General features: G+C 42.3%; 1 protein-coding gene across 1 annotated transcript in view; it reads right to left on the bottom strand.

The window, feature by feature from the left end:
* Nucleotides 1–19601, bottom strand: part of TRPM6 (transient receptor potential cation channel subfamily M member 6) — an 83163-nt gene extending 63562 nt beyond the window's left edge. The window contains exons 1-4 of the mRNA XM_086769878.1: nt 19437–19601; nt 5373–5452; nt 4512–4550; nt 216–396 (exon numbers count right to left, since the gene is read on the bottom strand). Coding sequence (XP_086626004.1) covers nt 216–396; nt 4512–4550; nt 5373–5452; nt 19437–19601 — 465 coding nt within the window. The remainder of the gene's footprint in view (nt 1–215; nt 397–4511; nt 4551–5372; nt 5453–19436) is intronic.
* Between the last annotated feature and the right edge of the window lie 1309 nt (nt 19602–20910).

The raw sequence follows: 20910 nt of genomic DNA, 5'->3' as shown, positions 1-20910 counted from the left end.
GCTGCTAACACAACAGCACAAAAATAAATCAATGAGAAATACAGACAGCAAGAGGGATTATGCTTAATCACAGTGAGGTTCAACATAAAAATATCATACACACACTCTAATCTGACTTACTTTTAGATTCCCTTGCTCTCTTAAGACAAACGATATTCACCCAAAACCACTTTTTGTCTTACTTATGCCGAAATTATAAAGCCAGTATCTATTACCTTCGCATGGTAAGTGTGATCTCCATCTTGAAAATTGATTGTACCAAATGCATCTGTTGGACTTGTCTTTGTGTGGTTTTGCACAGACCATTCTCCATCATCTCTCTGTGGGGGAGCCTGACAAACAGACCAGCTACAGTCTACTCCTGGGTGATCTCCGATCAGCCGTCCACAGCAACATCTCACATTAAAAATAAAAATATTATTTTATATCAAACACACTTGCATGTAATTCTAGAATGTTCATCAGAATAGCCCAGTTTTTCTACAAAGAAGGATATCGTAGCTTGCTGACAAGGAATATAATAAAAATTAAGTCATCTGAAAAAAAAACTCCCAAATGACAAAATGACATTGAATTAAATCAAAAATACATTTTGTTGGATACAGAGTTTGTTCTCTACCTGAGGAACACTAATACCAGCTGAGGGGTTGGACTAGATGATCTTCAAAGGTCCCTTTCAACACCAGCCATGCTGTGATTCTGAGTGACTGTAACAGTTTCAGAGTCCCATAGAGCAATTCTGACCCAAGCAATGCAGCTCAGATTTACTGGTCTCCTATGTGAAATTTCTGAGGAGTATCTTCGGACACGAAAATTTGCTATGGTTATTACCCCAGGTTATTCTAGGTACTGAAGAAAGATCAGGAGGATCTTTCTATCATTAATCAGGAGGAAAGGAGCAATCCTTAGTCTAGATAGAACTTCAGGGTGATCTTTATACTAACCCTTGGATGCCAGCAAAGTGAATATACAAAATAAATGGACTGAAATGCAATGTTAAGGAAAATCTAGCAGAAGCTCAATTAGCATTAAAGGTTTGCAACTGCACGAATAACCCAGATTCCAAACTCAACCAGTAGTACTGTCATACAGGCTCTGACAGGCTCCAGTCTCTTCTACAGGATTAACTTCAGCCTAACTCACAGTGACACCTGACAGTCCAGTTTTCGTTTAGACATTTCAGAAGTTAATATATCCTGGTAAATGGAGATAAATTCTTCCTTTTTAGTCTCTTAAGATACCAAACAACCTCCAACAACCCAAACTCAATTACTGCCTTGGGACTCTGACGTACCTGTGGATCTAGGGGCAGGTTAGATGTAAATAACATCTGCAAAACCCAGGTACATTCAGAAAGGGAGAGAGTTTTCTGTGAAGGCAACTGAGAACTAACTGGTGAGAGAAACAGAGTAAAAATAACAAAAACAAAACCAAACAAACAAAAATAAACTCCAAAATAACCCTAAGCAAATTAAGGAAGTGAACTGCTTTAGAAAGGCACTTTTTGGTACCAAGAAACCACGAAATTATGTTTGCACTCCAGTTTTTCAACACAGGCAAATTACATTTGACTGATTCAATGCTCTGCAAAAGCAGACTGGAGAAGGAAGCCTCCCACACTCTTGAGGAATGAATAACTCTATTAAACAATCTTATTCAGTGGAGAACCAAAGAGTTGTAGAAGCCTAGTACTGTAGAAAAGACTTGAGCTCTATTGTCACATGTACAATGATGGTTAGCCAGAAGTCAGAAGGCAATAAGGACTACTGAAAATACCCAAATTCTTGTAATGCTAATTCAGCATGGATTAGCTAACCTGGACCACCTATATCTGTTCCCTAACCGAGACAAATAGTAGGATATTACAGAAATACAGTGACTTCTCAGAAAGAAGTCAGACATGCTCACAACTGAATCCTGGAAAAATGATGAGGAAGTGATCTAGCCTGGGGGGGGGAAAGCCTCACAGAGGGGTTTTTATACTCTAACCAGAAGTATTGCCTGGCCTGGCTCACTGCATGGCTCCACAACGATTTGCACTGTGGTGGTGGCAGGAAAAAAAAAAAAAAAAACAGGGATTGGCAGAGGGGCCACAGGAGCTGCTGAAACAAACTATTGATCTAGGGACCTCTTTTTGATAACCCCAGAAGCAAAACCCGTTATAATTTCACCTCCTCATAGGCAAACCAAGATAGGTTAAGGCTCATGAACTAAACAAGAAGTATTCAAGCTGCAACTTGAAGAATAAGCCAGTCACCCTGAATCACTTACAGAGATACAATTACATGACTGCTTCAGAAGACTGTGAGGTATCAACACAAATGGAAGATCATTGCTGACATCATGTTGTCAAATAACATGTGGACTTGGAATCCACATTTAGACTTGCTAGAGAGACATATCTAAACTAAAGTGTTTCAGAGCAACATAGCTGCAAAGCAGAAAGCACAAGGGAAGCAGATTTGAATAAGATCTGCCCACAAAGAGCATGAGACCAACGATTATACTTTTTAAGACTCTTCCTGCACACCTCAAAGGAAGGACCAGAAGAAAGAAATAGTTTTGCTTTTATTATTGTCTTCAGAGGACACATTTCTCTACAGCTGAGCTATCAGCCTCCTTGCTCCAGTTTTTTTCTGCTTGCTTTTTGGGGGGACTCCAGGTTAAGAGGAGTAAATGTCAGGAAAAAAAAAAATTTGATTAGGAACTACTAAATGAAGTTATTCCACTTAGTATTAGCAAATAGTTGCATAACCTATGCATAAACTGTTTGCAAACTTTGGCATTTCTCTGCAAGTAAGAAATCATTAACAGATTTCATTTGCCTGCGATATTAGGTCAAATTATAGCAGGCATCAAGTACACTCACATCACTTTTGGACTACTGTGGAAAATTACAGATCTCAGGAGGCCCAAAACATGTTTAATCGCTGATCTAATAAATACAATATAACCAGTCATAATACTCATGTGAAAACTATTTCCCCGTGTTAGGAATAGAAAAATTCTCCTAGAACAAAGCTCCGGGTACACCTTAGCAGTTAACATTTGGGAAAAGGTACTTGCAAGATAATGGTTGACTGAAATGAACATCAGACAGCCACACACATTCTGCATATATAGACAGACCAATAAATAGGATTCATATGAATTTAAACAGTATGAAAATGCTCAATGAAAAGTGAAAGAAACAACTACAAGATAAAAAATCCACAAAGTTACAGGATGTCTTTACAGAGAAAGGTGAAAGAAAAAAACAAACCCATTCTGTGGGTTTCACATTTCCAGTTTCTCTTCCTCCCTCTCCCACTGTAGTATTCACATGCATGCCGCTAAACTGGGTTTGATTAGGAGACTGATATTGCAGAAAGCTAATCTTGGTTGGTTTTCCACTCCTCCAGGTCAATTTTCATACCAATGAGCTTCCCAGACCAAGTAACAACATGGTCACTCTGTAGGGGGAAAGGGGAACACTGCAGAACCACTGCAGTCTCTATTTAGATGGGATTGAACCACCATATTTTGAGGCACAAGTTAACTTCAGCTTAGATACCCACCTGGGTACCCACAGGTTAGCAGGAAGCATTAAAATCCTCCCTGCATTTCTAATTCCAGAACAGCTGCAAAAATCTTTGAATCTCTATTCTTCTGCTCTAAAGTAAAAGAAACACAAGACCATTCCCTCTGAGGGAGTTGTCCCTTTTTGAACAGACACCACACAGATCATTTGCCTTACAAGGCCAACACCATTCTGTGTATCTGCCATTTACAGTGATCTGATTTCAAGGAGTAACTTACTTGCGATTTGGAAAACATGACTCTTGTTTCACTTAAATCTTAGAAGCAAAATAAAATGTGAAATATAATGAAAAAGCAAATAATCATGCTCATGCAGGTGGCAGGACTAGTTAGCACCAGCTTCCTAATTGTTAATTATCCAAAACTCCTTTTTTTTTCTGTTGCTTCAGCCTTCAGAGGCCTTTAACACAAAACAAATGCTAAGAAAAGTTAACAATTTTGTTCCAACAACTGATAATTTTTTATCATAAATGTACAGTATCAGCACACTCACTGTAAAGAAGATTAAAAAATCTTAAGATCATCAGGGATGTTTCTATTACCCTCTTTCTTCTCCTTTTATTTTGTTCTCCCTCTTTCTATAATTCTTACTGTTGTCCATTGCTTTCATCTCACTCTCCTTCACATCACCCAGGATATAGCTGGAATTGTCTCCCATTTAAAGGCACATTTCTGCCTTTCATTCCTCAGGAGAAGATTAAGACAAGCTCATCCAAACAAAGTATTTGGATAAAATTTTCTATTGAAAACAAATTAAAAGCCAGTTTATTTTACCCAGATTTATGCTGAACATTCTCCAGCAAAACCCCACAATATGCTGCTCTGACACTATAAGAGGAAGATTATTTTTGTTGTCATTAGTTCCTTGAGTAGGAACGCCCATCACTAACTTTAGGTGATTATAAAAATAATAGATATACATGCACTCCTACCTGATTAAATTCTGGCACACCTGGCATCCTGCAGGACACCTGTGATAGAAGACAGATAATAAACATATGGTTGTATAAAAGAAAACATCAGCAATGGCATCCATAAAACATTAATTCACCTGTGAAAAAATTCTCAACAGCATTAAAAGCTATGCTCTTCTGCACTCACCCCTGGAAGATGTACCGGGTAACTTCAGTGATTTGTTTGGCACTTTACATCTCAGACTGTGTGTCGAATCTGCATTTCATGGATGAGTTATCTGTCTTACCTGCTTTACACTATGCATGTGTTCAAAACAACATGATCAAAATTGCAAGCTTACATCCTCAGAATGTGATCTCATGTAGTTTATTTAGGCAACATCATCCACCAGATATGCAATCTGGAATGCCAAATTATGTGTGCTTTCTCATGTCCTAAAACACAGGTTGAGGATTTTATATTTTCCTTACTCTTTTCACAGTCTACACCAGCCTGAGCAGAAACCTCTGTCTCAGAAGACTGTGATCAGCAGCAGGCATTATTCTGAGGAAGGGAGAAAATGGTGATACAGGATTAAGAATTCCTGTGCAGCCATAACTCCATGTAACTTAATCTCAGTTGATTACTGAACTGAGAGCTACACATCCAAGAAACCTAGGAAGGTCAATTGTTGAGAATTTCTATTTCAAACGAACAGTCTCATTTAAAATGTACTGGTGACAGGATCTATGAAAACCAATAAACATCAGCAATCCCCAACTGGGGCATTGCAAAACTGCAAAGAACTTCATCCAAACTACACACAACGCCCATAAAAAAAAAATATTCTAATTCTTTCTAAATGTCTTACAGAAAGAAAGTGAAACTCATTGTTTTACCTGTGAGGGTCTTTTGAACTGGGAATGATGTGTGCACATTCTCTTTTACTGAAGACCTCTTCAATCCAAGATTTGGGGGACTGAAAAGACATTTCAAATGTAATCGTATTCCTGAACTTAAGAACATAATGCCAAGAACTGCACTATAACGTCTACATGGCTGTATACACATAACACACAACTCAGAATGACTGACATCATGATGTCAGCTGAACCCAAACACTGTAAGCTGAAGCTACAGCTCTGAACAGTCCTAGCCCTAGGACTAGCCCCTCACCCTCAGGATTTACACACCTCCACAGAAAGATCAATATTAAAACTCACTCCCACCCTTCACTAAAAAACATGGAAATTACTTAAAGGATCTGTCAAACACATGTACAATAGAGGAAGTGGTAAGGATGAATCAGAACTGCTCAAAGGACTGCACTTCCCTTCTGCCAGAAGACCAGCAAATAGCAATCTTACTAAAACTGTAAGTGTTAAAAAAGGCAAGATTTTATTTTTACCTGAAAGAATCAGTTGATTCCTTCTTCTATGACACTTAAAAAAGTTAAGACTAGATTGATCCTGGTTGCATGTTTGCTAAACTAGGACTACAATGAAATGCAAAACCAGGACTAAAGCCTAGACCTAGCATATGGAGTGTATGTCAGGTGAGTTTTTTCCACCAGCCTCCTGGGATAGTGGAAACTGTCTCAGCAAAGCCTGTTGCAGCTGAGTAAACTGAACAGTCATTGTGGTACACAGATTTTTTTTTCAAAGAATCTTACTGGGAGTCCTTGAATCTCTTTCTCTTCAGGTCTATCAGGATCAAATTCCCTGAAAGGAATTTCAACTTTTGGATGCTGAACCTTGAAATCTCTAGGACTGAATTTAGGAAATACTGGAAGGAAATTATTTTTTCTTGTGATGAAAGGGAACTACACCCACAATGAAACATGCAAGGGACAGACATTTTATCATAAAGAGCAAATACAATTATACCAAAAATTATTGTCTCGTTGTTTCTCATGTTCATCTCACTCTCTGTCTACCTTAAAAAGAGACAGCAAGCTCTCTAGGACAGGGCACAGTAGGGTCCTGTTTTTTTTTTTTAAAAAAGGAGAAAATAAAAAATAAAAGAATTCGATTCATGAGAATGTCAGTAATTCAACTTATTAAGAGTGCTGCTGGGAGCATTTTATGCATGGAGTTCAGTAATAATTCTTATAAAAGAGAATACCTCTCTTTTATCTCCTGAATGGAATTATGATTATTAATAAAGCAGACTTGCTAGAGGTTTTTTTTACTTCAGCTTCATATCCCGAAACATTCCCGCATAATCTCCCAGCCAGTCACGCAGTTACGGAGGGCAACGAGCTACCTGAGTGAACTATCATCTCCTCTGCAGGCGGGGACCAAGCTTCCACCAAGACTAATGGGGAGCTGTACCTTTGGTTTTACAGTACTCTGAAACAGGCTCCCACTGACAAAGATGAAAGAGATCATTAAAAAGCAGTTTGCTGGTATTGGTGTGCACGCATATTCTTCTGCGAGCAACTAATTGAATTGTGTCTGGTTGAGCTTCAAATGAAGGACTAACAGCATGGAAGACCCTCAGGGCTGGACGGAGCATGGGCACGCAAGAAAATTCATTCTCTCAGAAAGAGACCAACTGAAGACAAGGTGCAAAAAACTAAATCCAGAGAAGAACCTTGGAAACAGTTAAATAAATTTAGTTACCTGAAGGCAGCTACACACTGCTCTCGAAAACCTTCCAGTAGTATTCTCATTAGCAATCAAGTATTGTTTCATGCTTCCTAAACCACTTTATTCTAGTTGTTTGAGCTACCAAGCAAAACAGTGAAATGTTTCTAATATTACAATACATTGGCACCCTGATTTTTCTGAAACCTGTTACTAATTATGGTAACTAGTTTTCACTCAGAACTCGGGAACAAAAAATCTTTTTATGTTATGGGATGCCTTAGATAAGAATAAACCTTACTAAAACTTGTCACTAACAGGAAAGGGTGTGACAGAGTGGCCATGAGGTTGACAAGCCTCACAGCATTTGCTGAGGCAACATGCTCAGCCTTGTCAGAGAACAACAACATCCAGCTGCTGTCAGTTTAATTTAGTAAGAGCACTAGTAGTTCAAAGTAATTTTGAGCAAGTTGTTGGCATTGCACTGTCTCAAGTAGCTTCCCTTGAGCTACTTTACCTCCAGCATGACATATTCTGGAGATCAAGCGTTACCTGGGTATCTTTCCAGGTGTGAAGGCCAGCACTGACACAGCCCAGTGCAACAGGGAAGCATTGCAGCAGCCTAGGCACCAGCTGCAAAACACGCTGCCAGCTGAGCAAGGCACTGGCACTCTGCTCCTCCATGTGTGAATACACTTGAAAAGGGGTGTCAAAGAAGTTTTTATCTCCAAAGCTCAGTGTTCCTTATCATAAAGCCACACAATACAAGATAAAACACAAATCAATAATTTTATAGAGGGGAGAGGTCACCTGGCACACAATAGCTCTTTGGTGTGGTTATTCCGAAACAAAACAAAACGAAACTTACACTACTCAGGGATGGCAATACACTGTGTGAGTTGAAGTTACACCACCTAATATGGGACATGAAAAAGTGTCCTCTCTACTATCAGCTTTTTGAACATCTAAGCTCTCTCCTAAAAAACATATCTTGTTTTAAAAAACTATCTTTTTTTTTTAGATTTTGGAGGGCAGCCGGGCATTAAGACAAAAATATTAAAGCTTAGAATTCTGAATATTTTTCTAATCCTTTTTCAACTTGGTCTGAAAGCACCTGTGTTTTTCTGCAACTGAGGCAGTATGGGCAGCAACCAACACGTGCCACAGCTGATCATGCCTCTCTGGTCACAGTGGGTTGGGCTTAAGGTCTAACAAAGCCAATGGAAAAAAACCCTACAGCTTCAGTTCATGTGCCCTGCATCTAACCTTGCTGCTATAGAAGTCATTGACAAAATTCCCATTTATTTCAGATGAACAAGATCACTATTATATTTATTTGGCCTTTGAATCGCGAAGCACCAAGGATGCACCTCACCAGTGGCACAGAGACGACCCCAGCGCAACACTCATCTCAGTTCACTTCACTTCAGGATTCTCAGTAAATAGGACTGAAAACGACATTTCAAACTGCAATTGATACAATACTGGGAGTTTTCACCCTGCCCTGCAAAGAAACATAATACCTTCCCATACAGATATTTCAACATTAATCTTTGCTTATTTACATAGGGCCTTTGCTGGAGTATTGCCTATGCTGTGCCCTTTCACCTCCTTGCTTCCTGTAATTTTTACACCTAAAAAAGCAGTACTTAGATAGTGTATCAACAGTATATGACCCTGACGAAGTTTGTAACTTTAACATTTACTTTCATCTCAAATGACAAGCACGTGAATATAGCAAAAAAATATCATTTGCAAATTCCACCATTTTTTTCTTTAATGAAGTTTCTGAACAGATGGTACTATGTAAAAATACATATATTGACATTCCAATCAGCCACAGCAAAAAAAAAAAAAAAAAAAAAGACTATATCACTGGTTTTCATCTTGTGACGTACACATTTCAAAACCGAAATGCTGCAAGATGCAACACATTTACTATTATTCCTAATGCTATATAAAGGGAAAATTTCACTTAGTTTGTAAAATTTACACCATAACAATAACATTCATTTCTTGATCTAAACTGTTACTTAGGTTTCCAAGCTAATTGTATAATCAGGAAAAGGGTCTTAAACCTTCATGCTTTTTCCAGTCATCCATGACTTCAGGGCTGGGCAAGTAAAAATAAAAAGAGGAGACTTCTGAACTGCCGTTTGTTTCCTCTTGGTTCTTAGCTTTATAAAAGACCTGTGTAACACGTATAGCTCCTTCCATAAAACTCTAGCTAAGATTTCAAAACTGTCATCATTTAATTAAACTTCAACAACAAATTAAAATTTCTCCTATCACTACAGTGAGTAACATACACCTCAGCCAGCATCAACCTGTATCCTTTCGACCACAAAACCCTAAAGGAGACAAAAATACACCTATGTGCTCCTTCTGACTGGAAAATTTCTGTTCTGATACACAGAAGACCTGAAGCCAAGTTTCTATTGAAATTTTCCTTCCAATTTTCCTTCCAGAAAGTGCTGAAACCTTTGTTTGGGAGTTTTGCCTTCTCATTTCTCGCCAGTTTGAGGATTAGGATTGCTGCTTGTACTTCCCTGCCACAGAAGAGGCTTTGGAGATTTCTAGACTGATTTAGTCAATGGAGTGGCAAGAGTTTGGCTCTGAAATTTAAGGCACATGAGTAGTTTTTAGAAAATTGCTTTTAATCACTTCTCCAATATCTTTAATGTCTGAGATCCTTGCATAATACAGTATTAAAGGGACACTGTCAGGTCAAATTTGGTTAAACATAAGTAATGTTAAAAAATTAATGTTTCCAGAAGTAAAGAAAGATATCAGAGCATACAATTTACAGAAATATCTGCACCACTAATTTTTTTCAAATCCTTGCTGACGGGGAGTGACAGCCAACAAAACCTAAAAATGCAGCCTAGCACAGAGGTAATCTGTCCTCCAGAGTCCAGGGGTGCCATCAGTGAGGCGAGTGACCATGCCACCGTCCCGCCGGGGTCACCGAGCAGGTACACAGTGTTTGGATCACCTGTCTCAGAGGATGGGGCAACGTAGCCCTGCAATCACCTGCTGTACTGGTGCCCACACTGGTTTCACCACCCACCCATCCAGCACAAACAGGTGAATGCTTCAATTTTTGCTGTTGCTTTCTTCTGCCCCAGCCCACCCCACCCCCTTGTAAAGGACTTGCCAGAGTCAAAGCCTTTAGATGCACTGCACCAATTAAACACCGATAAGCAGAGGCTAATGTGCATTTGTCCTGCTCTGGAATTAGCTTTACTAAACCAAGATCTGCAAGAAACATTCAGCCCCTTCAAGATCAGACAATAAGCACTTTTCATTGGTTGAGTACCAAACTCAGGAAAACTAGGTTACACTGCCAATACTAAACAACAAATTTTTAGTACCATTAGCTGTACTTATGTCCCCTTTGGTGTGAAAGGCACAGATACACACATCTTCTAATGAAACAGCACACTGCTCCGGACACTGTTCAATTCCCTGAAAAAGGAAATTAAAAGGCACACATCTCTGTGTCAGAGTAATTTCATCCATTACTGAAACGACAACGATTTATTGGACAAAACAGCAGCCACTGTCTTTAATGACACATTGTGGATCCAGACAAGGGCAGATAATGAGAAATCAAATAATGACTAGTCAGTTTAAATAGCAGGGTAGTTCATTTAGGCAAAGTACAGTTGTGCTGGAAACTAGCCAGAACAATCAAGTTATAAGTCGCTTACTGAAACCACAACAAATTTGTACCAGTAACAGAGAGTAGTAATTTCTATCTTGTGTCTTAGCCAAAACACTACTTCATCAGCTGAAAAGTGCGGCCAAGCACCATACCATAGCTCTGCACACACTGAGTGTCCTGAATCCACTACCCACAATCACTTTTCTATGTCACTTCTCAAGAATTTTGGTTTTCCTAAAGATCTTAACCATCAGAGTCAGTATTTTTGCATTGCTGAGCAGGTTTGGCAGAATCCTTGGAAAAGAAAAAGTATAGTTACACATCATATTACTCTTTTTCCAGTTAAGAAATTATTTGTTACCCCTAAAATTATTATATGAAAGCTAATACTCTTCAAATACCAATAGATAACCCTGGGGCTAATGGATTTGCCTCAGGACTCCAGTATAGTTATACAGTACCTGTAAAAAACCTTTACTGCCGATAGCAGGAATTAGAAACACCCAAAAGATCCAAAACTAATTTTCAGTGCCTGGAAAGGAGGGAGATACCATTTTCAGGTGAAAGCATATGTGTGAGAAGTCAGTGTAGGGCAGTGTGTGACCAACCCTTGTTCAAATACACCGTCAGGAGAGCAAAAGAAGAACTTCCCCTTATTACAGCCACTGCAAGAACCAAGCCTCTGCATTCAGTACAGTGTCCTAAAATATCTTAAACCCTTTTAAAAATTAACTACACATAGAGCAAGCCACTTGCAAGAACATTAGATACCTGAAATGCAGCCAGAGCTCTTGTAAGCTAACACTCAAGACTATTTCACAAGAGCTCAGCCTATAAGCACATTGGTATCTCCTGAACTCTTACCCCTGGGAATTCTTCCTGAGCTATAAAAGCTAAGGTAGACTTGCAGGTATCATCATTTTATGCATAATAATTCTTAAGTGATAAACAGGACTTCAGCAGTATTTCTGCATCCCATGGCAACTGGTAAATTACTGCCAGCATTAAAGAGATTTCCAACTTAACAGGCTGTCTTGTACAAGCTTTTCAGGGCAGGAACTTTCTGGTTCAGCATCCATTACATGCATGCTTATGGTATGAAGTAATATAACAAGCGATTGTAACACAGAACACCACTCTGGATCCACGTAGGGTAGAAGAGCATTGTAAAACTCCAGGGTCATATGCAATAAAATATGAACCCAATGTCAAGTTTTCAAACAAACTCTCAGGGCTTCTAGAATTTCCTTGTGTTCAGGCTACGCTGTCAGCCTGGCTTTGTAACACAGACATGCTGTGGTTCCCCTCACCTCCATGACTACAGTTTATCAGTACATCTGTTACTAACTAGCATCTTTGGCTTTCCCAGTCTTTCCGACCTACTCCTTTGCCCAAGTGTTCAGGACTCTGCGCATCTGTGGAAATACTGCACTGTAAGTAACTGAATTGGCAAGAAAATTTTCATCACTACATTTCAAAAAGACTTACAAACATATTGCGCAAATGATTTCATTTGAATGCTTCCATTGTTGTTCACCAGTTCACCATGCCCAACTACAAGACAATTATCAGTTAATCTCAAACTGCCTTTGCACCAGACTGCTGATTCAGAAGCACTGAAAAGTTTCTCTAGTTTCCCCTTTTAAAGACAAGATACCATTCCAGGTCACCGCAGAATTTCTGTGATTATTCCCTACTGATTAATTCAAACACACCCACTGTAAAGTATTCTCAGACACTCACAGATACCCTACTTACACTAACAGAAGAGAAGTCACCTGTGCTAGCACGATAAATGCAGACCTAAGCCAGAGAGGGATAATGGAACTTTTAAAAAATCTTCAGTCATACTGAAGAGAGATTTTAGGTTATTTTCCTTAGCACAAATGGAGCATGTCAGCTTCTCAGAAATACATAAATTCAGCCTTCAACCAGCAGAGTCCTATGGCATTTTCTTTCACATTTAATCAGCTGCAGTCAAAAGCCAAATATGTATGCCTAAGTGCTGTTCTGGATTGGAGCCCTACATCAAAGGCTCGTAAAAATGTTTCCAATATTTTGATCCCAAACTTAGCCAATAAAAGAAAAATCTTTTGACTGTAATGGGCTTTCCAACATACTGGTTCTCATCTCAGAGTAGACCACGCAACACAATTGGAAGAATATTTCTGAACACAAATAGCAGCAGGGTCATGACTACAGAATGCAGGGAATACTAAATACAAAGTTGTCTCCCTGTCAAAGCAGCTCTGGCTTGACCCATGGAGCACAGAGCTAGACAACTGATGGAAAGCTCAGTCCAGTCTAAAAGACTAGGTCTTTAATTAATTCATTATTATTTAGTTTTTTATTAACTAATCAATCAAGCCTTTCTGCTATCCCTGAACAAGTAGTGTTTTGGAAAAAGACATCAAACAGCACGCCCAGCTCAGGGTGGAGGGACCCCTGGTTTGCAGCTGGAAGGTCCAAGCAGGCTCGCTTGTCCTCCTGTCCTGTTCCCCTGTCCAGCCCATGGCACTGGACTGGATGGGAAAGGCCACAGAGGCCCTCACCTTAACATTCCTGACAACAGCCCAGGCTTTTGTAAACAAACTAAACATAAGAAATCTCAAATCACAATTTATTTTTCTCAGCCCTATCCTTGAAACAGGTCGTAAGAGCATTGCTAAAAATCCTACATTGGCATTAAACACCTGCAAATTACTTAAAAACAGGTTTCCTCTGTCCATTTCCCAACCGGAAATGACAAAATGTCTCTGTGACATGAAACATAATTCGGCCTTCTGTCTAAAATACTCCAAAACCCACTGCTCTAGAAGCATGGTGATTGTTGAGAAAGTTTGGATTGGGCTGTTTCAGAACTGTGGCACATACAGGCAAAGAAAAAAATCTGTGCTTAAAGCTGATGGGCGGCTACCTTGCTAAAAGCTGACATTTGTCTTACATTGCCAGAATACAAAATACTGTATATCATCTCCTTTTATAAAGTAAATTCAATGATCAGCATAAAATGTGGATTATTCAACAAGCTAGTCATACATAAAGATACAGAAAGATATCATCTAACAATTTTAATTGATAGAAAACAGTACAAATCACAGAATAAGTTATAAAAGATACACAATACTTTTGGCAAACCAGAGCAGGCACCAATAATAGAGAAAGAAATGGCAAATTAATCCAAACTATATTTGCCAATTATGATAAATCCTTAAATATAAGAATGGCCTTATTTTACTGTATATCTTTGGGAGACAAAGGTTGCAGGGTTTCCTTAATAGACACTCCTGCCTGTCTCACTGACAATATTTTGGAAGTCAGTAGTCAGTAGTACCATTCATATCCCAAAGAAAATCAAGCATTTGGTCTTTTATTAACTAATGTGATATAAACAGAAAATCCCACAACTTCAAGGCAAGTTACATGTCCCCTTTGAAACGACCTTATTGCAAGTCATTTTAAAGAACTGAAAATCCAAGCAACCATAAGAAAGTGATGCTTCAGGTGTGTTACTCAGCGAGTCAATATAATGCTTTCAGTCTTGCTCAGATTTCCACTTTGGGATCAATGGAAGTCAGTGCTGCTTCTTTCTTCAGCTCTTGATGTTAGCAAAGTGCTCAACTTGCTGTTCTTGAAACCGGGTCTCACCTACCCTGCACTGAGCAATCACAGAGGTCAACCACTCACTGCTGTTACAAATGCACTCCTCCATTAAAGGGTTCAAAATTATAAGGGACAAAGCTCTTCCCAGTTTAAATCAGGAGGAGGAAGACAAGGAAATCATCTGCTGGAAAATTTCAGGGCTTGCTTTTGTTTTGTATTTTCACAGCACAGGGATTAATATTGACTAGAGAGGTGACTCTCTGAAGACCAGATGTATCAAAAGTATCTAAAGTGGAAAACAAATGCAGCTTGCAAAATTCAGTCGAAGGAAGCATGAAGGGCCCCAATAAGATAGCAATCTGTATTAAACTGTAATACTATGACGTTCAAAGGATATGAGCGGCCCACACAGCTCAACTCTGCAGCCACATGACTGTCCACTGACACACCTGTCAGTATTGCTCTTTTTGCTCCATTGCTTGTTTCACAACAGCAACAAAATCTTCATGGGCTTGACAGCTGCCTACAGCAGCCCTCGCACGCTCTGCAAAGCAGGCAGACTGACACAGGACTGAAATCCCATTTTCCAAAGAGAGAGGGAGCACAGCTCGGATGATTTCTGGAGGCTGAAGGTAGGGTCCCACCTCTGCGTCTCCCACCCAGCCATGGCTTACCACTCTCCTTGGCTCTGCCCAGCCCACCACATAAAAAAAAAAAAAAAGCTTTCCTTTTCCATGCTGTCTTGATTTTAAATGTGAAGTCACATCATTAACCCACCAGATGCCACAGACCCACAGACAGCTGCCTTGACCAAGCTGGAAGAGGAGCCAGCCACAGCCTGGGAGCAGCCGCCAGGGACTGCGGGAACAGAAACGTTCTCCTGCCCCTTGGCCACGGGGCCTCGGGCTCTTCACTGGGCCTTTCTGCGCCTTCGGCCTCGTGTGCCGAAGAGGCATCCTGCGACACCAGCCTCATCACCTCGTTTGTTGCACTGGAGGTTGAAACAGCAGCCAAAAGGATTCCCAAAGGCTGGGGTTCCCCCGGGGCCGGGAAGCAAGGAGCAGCTTTGGTTGCTGTTTATGCTGGGCACAATGGGACGACTGGGCAGCCATCATCATTGCCCTTCTGGCACCGAGCTGGGCTGCGACTCCTGTTCCCCACCACGCCAGGCTGTGCCCCCAGGCAATGCTGCCCTGCAACCGAAACGGTCTCTCCTCCATCCCGCTGCCGACTCCTCTCACCCCAAAGCCCACCCAGCCTCCCGGGAGTGCTTCCTGCTCACCAAGCCGCCCAGTTGCATCCGTGTTCGGAGGGTCTCGTGAGCTGTGCCAGCATGAGGGGTGAGGGAAGGGCCGGAGCTGGGGCAAGGAGGGAGCTGCAGGGACAGGGTGAGCCTGCAGAGAGGGCTGAGGCTGCACAGCACCACCACTCAGCCTTTCCAAAATGCTGGTGAGCCGGCAGGCGGAGGGACAGATATATTTCAAAAGCACTTGGGATGGACTAGTAGAAGCTCCTCTACCCCTCTTTGGGGATTAAATTGCACCAATAAAATGTAAACAAATCCATTTGTTTATAGCAGTAGGGCTGTGATCAAACTTGGGATCGTCCCACCCCAGCCAGGCTGGTAAAAATTTATATCTGCAGTCCAACCTCAGCAATGCAGCCTAACCCAACTGACACTACAATCACAACCTGATACGGACATGACTGAGTCCCTTGTCGCCTCTGTCTAAGCCCTAGCAGAACACGGCAGCTAGGAAACCACTTTTATAATAAAAACATGTTATTTTTTGACACCATAGGGCTGGCACCAAGGCGCAGCTGTGGCCGTTTACCAAGTTCCAGACCATTACACCTGAAACCACCAAGGGCTGGGAGATGAGCGTCTGCCCCATCATGGTTCCTGTGCAGCTTCATCATTACTGACAACGCTGAAGAGGGCCAAACTCAGTTCTCATCAAGAAGACTTAATAATCAGAGAAAAACAGAAGCATTCATTTAATTAGTAACCCAAGCACATTGGATTTAGAAACAGCAACAACAAGATGTCACATCACTAGTGGGTTTTAAAAACCCCTTTTTCTGACTTGTATTTATCAACGTGCAGCACAACAGCACTCAGCTTCTGTCCCAGTGAAAAGAACAGCAAGAAACCCCAAAAACTGTTTTTAGACGCCTCCTTCTGTTCCCATACAGCAGACAGAAGGAACTGGACAACTCAGAACAGCACATACCAGTAACTGCACTATGGCAGAGACACAAAGCAAGATCAGCCCCAAGGAAAGGATGAAGACAAGTGCTCCATAAATCCTGCCTTTCTTGAGGGTTAAGCACTTTACCAAGAGCCACAGCTCCCTCAAAGGGGCTGTTTTTCTTTCAGGATGGGAAGGAGAAGGTATGACCAGCTCTCAAAACCTGAGTTAAAATGTTAAAGGTGAGAACATAAAGAAAAAGAACTGGTGATTCAAAGCATAGAGAGTGGATCACAAGGGTTCACCTAGCATGTTACACAGAAATATGCTTATGTATTACAAGAATCAGGGAAACTTAACACAACAACTGATAGAGCCAGTCTGGAAACAACACTGAGGGAAGATCAAAACTTGATAAATCATGGCCATCTCAGCTTCCCGTTGTGCCAGGAACTGCCTGAAGAGTCTCAAACTCATTAATACAATTCTCAAAAAATGAGGTTACCCAGCTTGGACCTACCAGCTGCCTGGATAGCATCCGATCAGCTTGTTAGGGGTCACATGTGGGGGGACCCACCTCTTCAGCTGACACGGTGCTACTGAGTGAAAAATAAAGATTAACTGAGCTGTGAAAAGGTAGGATGAAGGAGTGACTTATTTAGGAAAAGAGGCAGAAAAAGTACTGCACATAGTCCACATAGACTTTCCTCCTGGGAAAGTTTTGTTCAGCATCGGCAGATGTAACCAGATTAGGTACACACTGGCAGACACTGTAGATGGGATACAGCAGTCCAGCACGGTCTCTGCCATTGTGTTTGTAACACCAGCCGTGTTCCGAGCTATGCTTGTATCAACATGAAGGGACTGACCTTCTCTTCTCACTGCTGCAGCATTCCCCTGGCATGCTATCCTGCACTACAACCCCACTTTAAAACAATGCTATAAATCATGGATGATTCTGGCCCCACAACCATTAAAATCTGTTTTTTGTTATCTCTGGGCATCTGCCACTGTGTTATGCAGAGGCAAACAAGAACTCCTTGGCATGACAGAAAAGTGACATGCTGCAGCTGCCCAGCCCCTGAGGTTCTCCATAGATAAAGCAGCCACAAGCTACACAAAGTTAGACTGGTCCCACAGGGACCTACACTCTTAGGTGCCAACAACATTTTTGAAAACTGGAACCTAGGCACATAAATAAAGTTTTCGAAAACATTACCAGCAGCCCAGAGTGGAGTACCCTGCGCACTGCAAAATTGCGTGCACGCACAGACAGACAGATGTTTACTGAGACCTTATTTTCCTTTTCGAGATGTAGAAATTTTCTGATCTTTTAAAACTACCACATGCCTTTTTGCCTTCCACTTAGGTGGTCACAACTGAGGGGCAGGAAAAAAAAAAAGGTAACAATGATCTTACCTTCTCCCTGACCTACAACATTAAAAAAAAAAAAACCTGAAGGTGGAGCTCAGAGAGAAATGTCTTTCTCTGGTATGGTTCTGTACAATTCTTAAGTTTTCTCCCTGATACTGGTTACTTTCAGGGACAATATACTTCAGCACATTCACTGTTGGGTAATTTCTGTGCCTCTGACCTTGTAAAAGCCAAGAAGGCTTCAACATTTGTCCCTCATCAAGCCACAAAACGATTAAGGAAACTTAGGTTCAAAAATAACGTAACCTGTTTGCTTCTTATCATGTTTTTTAATAATACTATATAAGCCTGTTACTACTTGAAATGAAGTTGTTATAGTAGAATATAAACTCATCAAAGAAAAGTCTGTAAGCTGATTTCACAACTTCAGAGCATATTTTTCATAGGAAAAAAAAAAAAAAACCAATGATGATGGTTCCTTAAAGTCATTTTAGTCTCATACTAGTATGAGCTTATTCTTAGAGGTATCACTGCAATTCCCCTGGGAATTCCCCAGCCCCCCGAAAAATACCCTACATCTCTAAACACTGGCTGCTCCGTTTTGGTACCAAGAAAAGGAGTTTGTGGTTTAACCTCAGGTGATCACAACTTAAAACACTAGCTCATTTTTTTTTCTTAGTGGACAAGCAGATGCTGTGCATTTTGAAAAATAACAAGCAGAAATACAATGAATATCCCACTGTAAACATATTTCATGTATCAGCAACAATCTCAGGAATGGACACATTAGAGATGTTGCTACAGCACGATCTGTGTGAAACACCACCCAGCCTCACAATTTTATCAACAGTGGCAGAGCTCTGTTCTTAAAACCCCAGCATCTGAATCACAGACGCTTCATCTTGGAATTTAAAAAGAAAGGCTCCGGCCAGCATCATGGTAAAAAGAGGTGAAAATTTAGTAGAGCCAGAAGCATTTTTCTTAGGTGTTACACATAACCGCTGTAAACCTCGTGGCACAGAATCACTGCCCATAGGGTGGGCAATCGTTTTGGTGGCCAGCCTTTCATGGCAAAAGGAGCACAAGCAGAGGTGCATGTGTAACACCACTCAAGTCGGAGGGGGGAAGACGGGGGTTGGATCAGCACCGCTACCACAACATTACATAATTGGCAAAACAGCCCCCTGCGCCCTGAGGTCTGCTCCTGTAAGCCCAACAGGTCCGTTCTCGCCCCGAACCGCCTGGGCTTCCAGACGAAGCCCGACGCCCCCCACACATCTGCTCGGGGGCCACTCGCCACTGGGCGAGCGCAACCCGTTCCCACCGGAAAGAGCAGCGCTTTCCTCGACGCCGCGCTGCGCTGAGGGGCCGCCTCGCCCCCCCCGCCCCCCACGCAGCCCCCTCTCTCCCCCTCGGGCCGCGGGGACTTCGGCCCGCAGGAGGCCGAGGAGGAACGGCCCTAAGCCTCCCTTGCAGGGCGGAGGGTGCCGGGACCCCCCCGGCCGCCTCCCCTCCCCTCCCCGCCCGCACCGCCCTCACCTTGGGGGCGGCGGGTTCGCGGCCGCCCCGGCGGGGTCGGGGCCGCGCTCGGCGCTCACCCTCCGCCGCACAGGGCGGGGGCCGCCAGCACCTCCCCCGCCAGTCCCGGCCGCCACGGCAGACGGAGCCCAGCTGCGCGAAGAGCAGGTCCCGCCAGGCCGCCATGCCCGCCGGTCTGCGGGGCGGCTGCGGGGCGGCTGCGGGGCGGGCGGCGCCTCGGCGGGGCGCGGCGGCTCCTGGGGCGCCGTCCCTTTGCCGCCCGGTTTTTAGTTACTTATTGGCCGGGTTGGTTTTGTTTTTCCCCGGTATCGGAAGGTGCGAGCTGCCGCACGGCAGCAGACGAGGTTTTCCTGCGTGGGACAGCCGCGTACCGGCTCCCTCCCAGGGATCCCCGGGCAGCCCCCTCCCGGCCCCCCTTTCCACCCTGCCCGGTTCTCCCATCAGGTCGAGAACCTGGGTGGCATGGGTCCCACACTCAGCACACGGGGTTTGGCTCGAGTTTGTCTGGCTCTCGGCTCCCCCTCTAAGGTCTGGCCTTATTTGAGGGTCTTGTGAAAATAAATTCATAGCGTAAATTAAGGTTGTAGCATTCATCATAAATAATGGGAAGGTCCAAGAGGAAACCAACAATTCTCTCTTGAAGACCTGAATCGTACAGAACAAACACATTAGTGAAGAGTAAAAGGTGAAAAAGAAACAGGAACTGGATTACAGCTTGTGACGATGAACAACTCGACCAGTATGCATGAAAACAAGTGTGTCACAATTAAATTTCATAAAGTGATGAAATTTGGATATAAACCCACACTTCTGAATCCTCAGGTTCTTGATCTTCCTATTCTTCTTCGTATACCTTTTGTATCACTTTTTCCACACTGACAAAGAAAACTCTAAGGAGAAACCTCCACACTCCTTCAGCAGTTGTCACTGCCTCCCGCAGGGCTGGAACCCTTCAAGGTGCCGAGGATCGCAGCCATCGGACCAAAACAAGCACCGGCAGCAATTACAGCCGGCTGCACCCAGTGTGGACTAAAAGCAGGGACACACCATTCTTCCTTTATTCTGAGTTTCATTGTGTTTCCAGTCTTCTGTATTCCCTCCAACTTGTCTCTCAAACCTCACTTACCTTTCAATCTCCCATTTTCTTTTGTCCTAAATGTACTCTCTTTCTACAATTAATCCCAGCCTCCAGTTCTTTGGTTTCTTCGCCCTGCCCTCTCATCTGCTTTTTGCCTAATGTTTCTTTTATTTTGTTGGCTTCAGTTGTGCCACTGAGAGCTCTAATGCCTACCTGCCTTGGAATTTTATCTTTATTTCCCATCCACTTACTCTTTCTGGATGTTTCTTCCATTTTTCTGGTCTCTCCATTTCTAATTTTCCTGATCGAGTCTCATCTACCTCCACAGTGCCCAGCTCGCCCTCCTCCCTGCCTTCCCACCACACTGTCCCAGCACAGCAGCCTGGGAGCAGAGCC

The sequence above is a fragment of the Chlamydotis macqueenii genome, chromosome Z (genome assembly GCF_036417535.1).
Source record: "Chlamydotis macqueenii isolate bChlMac1 chromosome Z, bChlMac1.mat, whole genome shotgun sequence".
Taxonomy (NCBI): Eukaryota; Metazoa; Chordata; class Aves; order Otidiformes; family Otididae; genus Chlamydotis; species Chlamydotis macqueenii.
Note: the sequence above shows the minus strand (reverse complement) of the source record. Positions and strands in the feature narration are given on the sequence as shown.